General features: G+C 42.7%; 1 protein-coding gene across 2 annotated transcripts in view; it reads right to left on the reverse strand.

The window, feature by feature from the left end:
- Positions 1–352: 352 nt before the first annotated feature.
- LOC149441007 (uncharacterized) overlaps positions 353–12028 on the reverse strand; it is a 50438-nt gene continuing 38762 nt past the window's right edge. Inside the window, exons 5-7 of one of the 2 annotated variants that reach the window (XM_089657879.1) lie at positions 11797–11858; positions 6733–6841; positions 353–2840 (exon numbers count right to left, since the gene is read on the reverse strand). In XM_089657879.1, coding sequence (XP_089514005.1) covers positions 2656–2840; positions 6733–6841; positions 11797–11858 — 356 coding nt within the window. In that variant the 3' untranslated portion in view covers positions 353–2655. Of the gene's footprint in view, positions 2841–6732; positions 6995–11796; positions 11859–12028 lie in introns of both variants that reach the window. The other variant, XM_089657878.1, reaches the window with a different exon arrangement.

A 12028-nucleotide genomic window follows, 5' to 3' on the forward strand; every position in this document is an offset into this window, starting at 1 on the left:
AACACCCTTCGCAGCCTATGAAAATGTTTTTTTTGGATCTGAATGGAGGAAGATGTTAAGACAGTGCAAGAGATGTTCAACGAGTTAAATTCCAGAGACAGAAGGGAAGGTGCCTCTTGAATCTATTGTAACTTCTTAAGTTGGACAAAGGAGTTTGGATGACCATCGGGTGGCTAGACTAATTGGGGGTGTCTCTGTTTGCTCATTGCCTAATTGATGTGCCCCCACACCTGTTGTGGAGGCTCCGGCTCTGGTCGGCTGGGGGGACCTGTTTTGCTGCATTGAGGAGTCCTCCATCATACAATACAGACTGTTTACCTTTCATGTAAGTGACTGATAGGCGGTACCCATGTTGTATTTGCATTTACTGTTTAATTTTACAATGATTACTGTTAAGTTTTTTCATTTTTTAGATGCGTTGTTAGCCCCTGAAGAAGTGATTCAAGTCGCAATACATGTTGGGCTTCTACACAGCTTGGAGGAAGTGGATTGTGTCTACCATCTCTACGAAACATCCATTGGAACAACCTACAATGTTTCTGGTTGATGAGGAGAAACATGCTGTGATTTAGTGTGCAATGCAATGTTAAATACACAAAAGATATGTTTTCGATGTGATATGTTAATAAAGTAACAATTGCTTTTATTCCATGCGTACTGAGTTTAAGTGACTAAAAAGACAAGTAGCAATTTTTGACAGATTGTAACTTCTTACCCGGTAGAACGTGTATGGATTGACTTTTGGTCAGCAAAAAATAATACAAATGAAAGTGTGGATGTGTTAGTAGTTACAGACCATTTTACAAAGCTAGCTCATGCATCTCAATGTCAAAACCAAACTGCAAAACACGTAGCCTACAGACATGGAGATCATGTCTTCTGTGTTTATGGCTTTCCTGAAAGGTTGCGTTAGGACCGAGGATGTAATTTTGAAAACGAACTAATCATAGAATTCCAACTGCTGTAAGAAAATCTCACACAACTCCATATCATCCAATGGAAAATTGAAAAACAGAATGCTTTAATCATACACTTGGAAATATATGCGACTAGAGATGATCCAAACATTTACATTTTCATATAACTGTACTGTGAACTACAGGGCAGCCACCTTACTTCTAATGTTTGTAGGTACCTCAAGACCCCAAGGGACTGGGGAGTGCCCCTTGCAGAGCATAGTACTCAACACTACACATCGGTATATGATTGCCACATATACTGCAGGTGCATTATTATCAAGGTATAATTACATAGTTATCTAATAGAGGCTGGAGAACACCAGAATGCTGTACCACTGCTCTGTGCAAATAACAGATTCAGAACCAGATGACTGGAAAGTACCACATGGAGAGTCCAGTCCTCAAAGCTCACTATAGTCAAAATTCACCCTGTCCTCGGGCAGACTCCTTAGGGAGTCTTCAGAGACTGGACACAGCAGAGGCTGTGACACAACTCTGGATGTGTAAAACACTTTTCGGCTAACAAACCAGTACATTAGATATGTTGGAAGCACTACAACTAGAGCCCAGTGCCCAAGGGTCACATTACAGGCAGGATTGGGCTCATCAATCCAGCAGGATCCAGGTATAACCTTTGAGGCAGTGCCAAAAATGAACCAATCCAGATAGCTGCTTTAGGGAGACTAGCTCAAGCGGCATAATATGTATCTTGATTGAAGAGAAAAAAACATCCACAAATGGAAGAATAAAGTAAGCAAATGTACCAGCAGTAAGATAAAGGCACACAACCTTAAGGGCCAGGTTTCACCACAAAAACCCACTCCAGATGCACTCTGAATACGTTTTTGCTCTTAGTTCCCACCACAAACAGTTCCGGTGCAGTTTTGATGCAGTTTGCTATGTTTCCAGTACGGTTCTGTGCAGCAAAAATGCAGCATGTTCTACTTTCTTTTCTGCACTGGAAACTGACTGCCACTGACTGGACTGATGTGAGCCAGGCCAATTGGAATACATGGAAAACACTCTGCCTGTATTTTTGATGCAGTAAAAAAACGTACTGGACTGCATCTAATGTGAACTAGTCCTAAGGACCGGTTCACACTATAGAAACGCAGTCCAGATATGTTCCAGATGCGTATTTGCAGGCACATTTTTGGCATGTTCCGGTGTGTTTTTGATACATTCCAGTGTGTTTTGATGTGTTTTACCGCGTTCCAGTACAGTTATGTGCAGAAAAAATGCAGCCTGTTCTATTTTCTTTTTCTGCAACCGGAACGCACTGGAAATGCAAGCGCTGATGTAAACTATGACACTGACAACCATATAACTTACTTTCTGAGCATTTTTTTATGCAGAAAAAAGCGCAACTAAAATGCATGGAGTGTAAACTGGCCTTAAAGGATATTAGCAAAAACCTGAAGCTCGATGGTTAGGGGCGGAGTTATACAGGGGTGAGCCTTTGACAATTTTTTTGTTTGCCAGTTTCTACCTCCTGAAGACAGCTGCATAATCCACATGTCTGTGATCTACTGTACATCTATGTCCCAACAAAGAAAGCATGTGAAGACGAAATGTGTGCTCCTCCTGCTGTATTGCTATTAAAATTCATATGCAGAACTTCTCATTTACCTAGTTTTTTTTTTTTTTCATTTTTAATTGTGGTCCTAAACATAATAACATATAACTTGTATCACATTTATGAAAAGTCTGGTTTTCTCTTATGTTCAAAATAAAACATTTTCTGCTGGTTTGTTCCTTGCTTCACCAGGAAGAGATCTCGTGCCAGTTTATATATTTTGGGCTGCTCCCGCAGTATGGTCCTTTTCACCTCATCGCTGTTGTCTTCCAAGTCGTCCAGAACCACGATCACACGATTCTTTCCTGTATAATAATTGGAATTAGTGTCATTGACAGCAAGCTGCAACCTTCTGAGATACTGGACAGTATATATTCCAAAATCGGCTCCTGGTATATTCCCCCCATGGCCAAAATAGAATTTTGGTTTACCTGAGTCAAGAAATAATTTGCTACATTTGAGTATTCATTGAGTTAAACTCCAAATGAACATTTAATAGAAATGTGGTCAATACATTCCAGGTGAATAAAAGCAAAAGGTATTCAAAGTCTAAGGCTAGGCTCACACCTATGCAGGCTGCCTTGCGTCTTGTGTTTTTGCTCTGTTTTTTTTTTTCTATTTTGTTTTCTTGTTGCTAGGCATACATAAAACATAATAAAAAGCATAAAGAATGCGTCAAAAATGTAGCAAAGACGCAGCAAAAAGGCAATACATGCTTTCCTACAGCATTTCCACTGACGTCTATAGAACCAAAAACGCAACTTTTTGCGTTAAAAAAAGTCCTTGACCCTTTCCAAAAAAAGCACCTGGTGAAAACGCTCACATGTGAAGAACATGTCCCATAAGAAATCATGTTAAATGGACTGTCGTGCGTTTCCGAAAAACGCTGCAGAAAAAGCTTAGGTGTGAACCTAGGGTGAAAGTTTGCTTTCCTTACAAACCAGCCACAGTCTGAAAACAAAAGCCATGTTCCTTGCCAGAATGCTGCAGAGATGGAACCTTGAGGAAGCAGTGATCTCTCTGCAGAGATCCCAGCTAAGTTAGAGCTAGAGCTCTCCAATCAGCAAACCTCACTGCCTGCTGATTGGAGAACTCTAACTGGGCTGGGTTGAACTAGATGAACTTGTGTCTTTTTTCAACCAGACTAAGGCTCTATGCACACTGCGTGTTAGCTGTGTAAAGTCATGTTAAAAACACAAGTTTTTCAGCAGTTTTTAGTGTTTTGCATTAGCGTTTAACTTTTTTTTTCCATGTTTGCGGTTTTTTACAAAAAAATTATTATTAATTAAAACGTTGGTTTGCCACATTTTCCGCATTTTTAAGCGTTAGAGCATTTTTACTGCTAAAAAACTCCTCTACAAACTCACTAGTTCTGGGTTTTGCTTCCAGCCAAAAAAGGCCCCTGCCAAAACTGCTGATTAAAGCCTAAGTGTGCGTGGACACAGAGGATAACATGCGGGGGAGTTTACTGGCTAAACAAAAAAACTTCAAATGCCAAAAACATGCGATCAAATACCACCGAAAGAAAGTTCAATTTGTGGGAAAAAAGGTCATAACTTTCATTTGGGTGCAGTATTGCCAGTTAAACTAACACAGCACAGTATCACAAAAAATGGCCTGGTCAGGAAGGTGGGGAAAGCCTCTGGAGGGCGAGGGGTTAAACAAGTAATTACAAGTAATAATGGCTACTGCATTACCCCGCATTCATTATATCCGCTCTCCCCGGACCCCGCATTCACTATATACGCTCTCCCCGGACCCCGCACTAACTATATCCGCTTTCCCCAGACATTGCATTCACTATATCCACTCTCCCTGGACCCCGCATTCACTATATACGCTCTCCCCGGACCCCGCACTAACTATATCCGCTCTCCCCGGAACCCGCATTCACTATATCCGCTCTCCCCGGACCCTGCATTCACTATATCCGTTCTCCCTGGACCCTGCATTCACTATATCCCCTCTCCCCGGACCCTGCACTAACTATATCCACTCTCCCCGGACCCTGCATTCATTATATCCGCTCTCCCCGGACCCCGCATTCACTATATCTGCTCTCCCAGGACCCTGCATTCACTATATCCGCTCTCCCCGGACCCCGCATTCCCTATATCTGCTCTCCCAGGACCCTGCATTCACTATATCCGCTCTCCCCGGACCCTGCATTCACTATATCCGCTCTCCCTGGACCCTGCATTCAATATATCCGCTCTCCCCGGACCCTGCATTCACTATATCTGCTCTCCCAGGACCCTGCATTCACTATATCCGCTCTCCCCGGACCCTGCATTCACTATATCCGCTCTCCCTGGACCCTGCATTCACTATATCCGCTCTCCCCGGACCCCGCATTCACTATATCCGCTCTCCCTGGACCCCGAATTCACTATATCCGCTCTCCCTGGACCCTGCATTCACTCTATCCGCTCTCCCTGGACCCTGCATTCACTATATCTGTTCTCCCTGGACTCTGCATTCACTATATCCGCTCTCCCCGGACCCCACATTCACTATTATCTGCTCTGCCCAGACCCCGCATTCACTATATCCACTCTCCCTGGACCCCGCATTCACTATATCCTCTTTCCCCGGACCCCACATTCACTATATCCGTTCTCCCTGGAACCCGCATTCACTATATCCGCTCTCCCCGGACCCTGCATTCACTATATCCGCTCTCCCCGGACCCCGCATTCACTATATCCGCTCTCCCCGGACCCCACATTCACTATATCCGCTCTCCCAGGACCCTGCATTCACTATATCCGCTCTCCACAGACCCTGCATTCACTATATCCACTCTCCACGGACCCCACATTCACTATATCCGCTCTCCCCGGACCCCACATTCACTATATCCGCTCTCCCAGGACCCTGCATTCACTATATCCGCTCTCCACAGACCCTGCATTCACTATATCCACTCTCCACAGACCCTGCATTCACTATATCCGCTCTCCCCAGACCCCACATTCACTATATCCACTCTCCACAGACCCTGCATTCACTATATCCGCTCTCCCCGGACCCTACATTCACTATATCCGCTCTCCCCGGACCCTGCATTCACTATATCCGCTCTCCCCGGACCCCGCATTCACTATATCCGCTCTCCCCAGACCCCGCTTTCACTATATCCGCTCTCCCCAGACCCTGCATTCACTATATCTCGTCTCACACAGTACACTCAAAATGGAAATGCAATTATTTTAGTAAATATAAACTGCTAAATCCCTTTTCTCATCAGCAGTGTATAGCAGTCTTGTGACTTCTATCAGTGTCCAGCAGGGCACTGGTTAAAGCTTGTAGGAGGAGTTTTCTTTCTGCTCTAGGAGGATGCAGAATGCCTGACCTCTGCCTGGACAGTGCTGAGCATGTGCAGAAGTGCTACGAGTTCAGTCTGTCTTATCAGCGTGGACATTTGAACAAGAGGAGAAGCAGAGAAGACAGGATCAAACAGCCTTTTTAAAAAATGCTGAGGATTAACCCCTTAGGTTCCACAGTGAGTATAACCAGCATGCTTCACTGCATCTACAGACTGATTGTACTGTTGTAGGTTTAGTAACACTTTAAGCCCCCGGTCACACTGGACGTGAATTGGCGGTTCTGACTTGGTCGGAGCCGCACTGATTTCTAAAGTACTACATGCAATACTTTTGGTATGATTTGCATAGACATATGTGTCCGATGTCTTGCAAACCGCTCCTGAAAACATCATGTCATCCGACTTTGAAATTGAGCGACTTCACTGCAAGTCACACTATTTCAAAATCTGCTTTGGTGTGACTGGGGTTTAAACTGCATAAATTTCAATAAAAACTGGACAAATGAGGGTGTTCTCAAACTGTTGGCAGGTAGTGTATTCTAGTAGCATCAGGCTGGTATTGATCACGGAAGAGGAGAAGGTGCAAAATGCGGGTAAAGAAGATTTGATTGATGCTGAGAGTTTCTATGCATGGGAGTAGGTCATTTACACCCTAAGTATACCACCATTACTCAGCAGGTCATGACTGCAATTAAAAAATGTGTGTTAGAGTATTTAATTGATCATGGAGGCTAAAATGGAATTAGATGAACAACCTTATTGACCTATAATGGCCAAATTGCTGCCAGAACAAATTTCTAAAACTTCATAAATCTTTAGCGCTGCTTTCCCCTAGCATTGTAATTAATATTGATCGTATATATACATACCAAGTGTAGCAGACATAGATTCCAGATGTCTGTCATACAGGGAGTCAGTGACATCGGTCACATTGATTCGTCCTCTGTTCTTGGTGTGATACAGGATTCCATGTGAGCACTGAGACAAATCATTCAGGAACTGATGAAACCCAGCAAAGGAGATGTGGAAGGATTTGACATTTCTAAATTTATTTCGAAGCAGATATTTCAGCCAGCTGTACTCAGTGTCTGCAGTTATCGAGAAGATCCCAACCAGGGGGACTGGTCTGAGCTATGATAGTCAAGAAATAATATTAATAACCCCTAAATATATGAGGGTACATACATGCAATACGCCAGAGATAGATAGATAGATAGATAGATAGATAGATAGATAGATAATAGATAGATAGATATATAATAGATAGATAGATAGAGAGATAGATAGATAGATAGATAGATAGATAGATAGATAGATAGATAGATAGATAGATAAATAGATAGATAGATAGATAGATAAATAGATAGATAGATAGATAGATAGATAATAGATAGATAGATAGATAGATAGATAGATAGATAGATAATAGATAGATAGATAGATAGATAGATAGATAGATAGATAGATAATAGATAGATAGATAGATAGATAGATAGATAGATAGATAGATAGATAATAGATAGATAGATATATAATAGATAGATAGATAGAGAGATAGATAGATAGATAGATAGATAGATAGATAGATAGATAGATAAATAGATAGATAGATAGATAGATAAATAGATAGATAGATAGATAGATAGATAATAGATAGATAGATAGATAGATAGATAGATAGATAGATAATAGATAGATAGATAGATAGATAATAGATAGATAGATAGATAGATAGATAGATAAATAGATAGATAGATAATAGATAGATAGATAATAGATGATAGATAGATGATAGATAGATAGATAGATAGATAGATAGATAGATAGATAGATAGATAGATAGATAATAGATAGATAGATAGATAGATAGATAGATAGATAGATAGATAATAGATAGATAGATAATAGATAGATAGATAATAGATGATAGATAGATAGATAGATAGATAGATAGATAGATAGATAGATAGATAGATAATAGATGATAGATAGATGATAGATAGATAATAGATAGATAGATAGATAGAAGGAGAGATAGAAGCAGAAGTACCGCTACAGGGCAGCAGGGCTGTGCAAAATCATGTATATATATGTGATTTGTATTTCTGGGTAGGGGGCCGCCCTAACTACGCCGCTATTGGCGGCCAGGGATGTCAATCTCTGGGTCCAGCACTCGGTGATCGCTGGGTAAAGCTGACAGGAGAGAGACCTGAGTGTATACAACACAGATCTCTCTCCTGTCAGCAAGGACATGCTGCTTTGTATCTCTCTGCACAGCATGTCTCCCTAGTAAAACACACACAGTTAACCCTTTGATCTCCCCAGATGTTAAGCCCTTCCTCCCCAGTGCCATTAGTACGGTGTCAGTGCTTTTTATTAGCACTGATCACTGTATTGGTGTCATTGGGATGTCAGTGGCAGTCGGTCAATGTCAGAATGCCCGCCGCATACCCGCAGTCCCGCTATAAGTCGCTGATCACTGCCATTACTAGTATAAAAAAGAAAAATAAGTTTTGGCCTAAATTTATGAAGAAATTTGATTCTTTTAAAGTTTTTTTTTATGTTTTATAGCAAAAAGTCAAAAATTTATATATTTTTTTCAAAATTGCCGGTCATTTTTTGTTTATAGCGCAGAAAATAAAAAACCTCAGAGGTGGTCAAATGCCAACAAAAGAAAGCTCAATATATGGGAAAAAAGGACATAAATTTAATTTGGGTGCAGCGTTGTATGACCGCATAATTGTCAGTTAAAGTAACTCAACTCCGTATCACAAAAAATGCTCTGGAGGGCGAGGGGTTAACTTACACATTAGATGTGTGTGGGGAACTGTGTCAAACTCCAAATATACAATAGCCACAGACACCCCTCTGTCCAAGTATACCACGTCCACCACTACCCCTCTGTCTAAGTATACCACGTCCACAGCCACCCCTCTGTCCAAGTATACCACGTCCACCACTACCCCTCTGTCCAAATATACCACATCCACCACTACCCCTCTGTCTAAGTATACCACGTCCACAGCCACCCCTCTGTCCAAGTATACCACGTCCACCGCCACCCCTCTGTCCAAGTATACCATGTCCACAGCCACCCCTCTGTCCAAGTATACCACGTCCACCACCACCCCTCTGTCCAAGTATACCATGTCCACAGCCACCCCTCTGTCCAAGTATACCACGTCCACCGCCACCCCTCTGTCCAAGTATACCATGTCCACCGCCACCCTTCTGTCTAAGTATACCATGTCCACCACTACCCATCTGTCTAAGTGTACCACATCCACAGCCACCCCTCTGTCCAAGTATACCACGTCCACAGCCACCCTTCTGTCCAAGTATAGCATGTCCACAGCCACCCCTCTGTCCAAGTATACCACGTCCACTGCCACCCCTCTGTCCAAGTATACCACGTCCACCGCCACCCCTCTGTCTAAGTATAACACATCCACAGCCACCCCTCTGTCCAAGTATACCACGTCCACCATCCTCCCTCTGCCCAAGTATACCACGTCCACCGCCACCCCTCTGTCCAAGTATACCATGTCCACAGCCACCCCTCTGTCTAAGTATTCCACGTCCACAGCCACCCCTCTATCCAAGTATACCACATCCACCACTACCCCTCTGTCTAAGTATACCACGTCCACAGCCACCCCTCTGTCCAAGTATACCACGTCCACCACTACCCCTCTGTCCAAATATACCACATCCACCACTACCCCTCTGTCTAAGTATACCACGTCCACAGCCACCCCTCTGTCCAAGTATACCACGTCCACCGCCACCCCTCTGTCCAAGTATACCATGTCCACAGCCACCCCTCTGTCCAAGTATACCACGTCCACCACCACCCCTCTGTCCAAGTATACCATGTCCACAGCCACCCCTCTGTCCAAGTATACCACGTCCACCGCCACCCCTCTGTCCAAGTATACCATGTCCACCGCCACCCTTCTGTCTAAGTATACCATGTCCACCACTACCCATCTGTCTAAGTGTACCACATCCACAGCCACCCCTCTGTCCAAGTATACCACGTCCACAGCCACCCTTCTGTCCAAGTATAGCATGTCCACAGCCACCCCTCTGTCCAAGTATACCACGTCCACTGCCACCCCTCTGTCCAAGTATACCACGTCCACCGCCACCCCTCTGTCTAAGTATAACACATCCACAGCCACCCCTCTGTCCAAGTATACCACGTCCACCATCCTCCCTCTGCCCAAGTATACCACGTCCACCGCCACCCCTCTGTCCAAGTATACCATGTCCACAGCCACCCCTCTGTCTAAGTATTCCACGTCCACAGCCACCCCTCTATCCAAGTATACCACATCCACCACTACCCCTCTGTCTAAGTATACCACGTCCACCGCCACCCCTCTGTCCAAGTATACCATGTCCACAGCCACCCCTCTGTCCAAGTATACCACGTCCACAACCACCCCTCTGTCCAAGTATACCACGTCCACCACTACCCCTCTAAGTATACCACATCCACCACCACCCCTCTGTCCAAGTATTCTACGTCCACAGCCACTCCTCTGTCCAAGTATACCACGTCCACAGCCATTCCTCTGTCCAAGTATACCACGTCCACCGCCACCCCTCTGTCCAAGTATACTACGTCCACAGCCACTCCTCTGTCCAAGTATACCACGTCCACAGCCACTCCTCTGTCCAAGTATACCACGTCCACAGCCACCCCTCTGTCCATGTATACCACATCCACAGCCACCCCTCTGTCCAAGTATACCACGTCCACAGCCACCCTTCTGTCCAAGTATACCATGCCCACAGCCACCCCTCTGTCCAAGGTTTTGCTCACCTCCTCGTAAAAAGAAATCAGATTTGTTTGACAACTTCCATCTTTCATGAATCCACGCTGTCTGTTGCTTAAAATATTTTTTTTCCTGCAAGAACTCCTCTATGTGGTCTTTTATTAAACTCTCCAGTATCTTCCCAACTATAGAAGTTACACTAACAGGTCTGTAATTACTTGGGAAAGATTTTGATCCAGATTTAAATATAGACACAGCATTGGCCTTAAACCAATCCAATGGTACTATGCCAGTCATTAAAGAGTCCCTACAATTAAAAACAGTGGCTTAGATATAACAGAGCTCAATTCTTTAATGCCCCGTGGGTGTATGCCATCCGGTCCAGGGGCTTTATTCACCTTTATTCTGTCTAAATAGTTTTGGATCATATCAATTGTGAGCCAATGTGGATCACCTGGGGCTGTGTCAGTACCACGCCCAATATGGACAATATGCTCCTTTGTGTACAAGAAAGGATTTCATACATTTGCCTTCTCTTTGTCTGTCACCCACTTTAAATTATCCTGTAAAGGTCTAAATGCTCGGAGCTGAGTTTTACTTTTAATATATTTGAAGAATGTTTTCGGGTTTGTCCTGCTCTCTTTTGCAACCTATCATGTGGTTTCCATTTTAGAGGCCTTGATTTCCTTTTTAACATATTCTGTTATACTCTTTGTAACTTTTAATTGATGATAGTGTTCCTTCATGTTTATATTTTTTAAAGCTCTTTTCATATTTTTTATACTGTAACTATTTTAACTTTTCACATGGTCCACATAGGTTTTATTTTTAGACTTTTTAACTTATTGCCCATGGGAATATATTTTGCAGTGTGTTTGCTTACAATGGTTTTGAAGAACTCTCATTTCTGTTCTGTGTTCATTGATACTAATATTCCCTCCCAGTCTAAGTCTTGGAGAGCAGCCCTCAGCCTTGGAAAAATTTGCTCTCTTAAAGTTAAGTGTTTTTATCTTTCCAGTTACTAAAGGAGCAACATTTCTAAGGAGCAAAATCACTAAGCTATATGTAGGAGACTCATCTTTAAAGTATTGACGTTCCTTATTTTCTATATAGAGAAAACAACTGGTGAGTTGGAGAGGTTTTACCTACATTATATGGAAATGTCATTAATCTCTGTTGCTCTGTACTTTGTTTTTTCCTTGGATTGTGTTCTAAAAGTAAATAATAAAAACAACAATAATAATAATAATACTAATATTAATAATAATATTAATATAAAAATATTTTAAAAATTATATTAATGATAATTTGCATTCCAGAAACCTGTATATTTGACTGTAATTTGGTCATGTTAACAATTGTGTTTTTTATTTCTTTTGCT

The sequence above is a fragment of the Staurois parvus genome, unplaced genomic scaffold, assembly GCF_062004578.1.
Source record: "Staurois parvus isolate SC_StPar_1 unplaced genomic scaffold, SC_StPar_1.0 ptg001037l, whole genome shotgun sequence".
Taxonomy (NCBI): Eukaryota; Metazoa; Chordata; class Amphibia; order Anura; family Ranidae; genus Staurois; species Staurois parvus.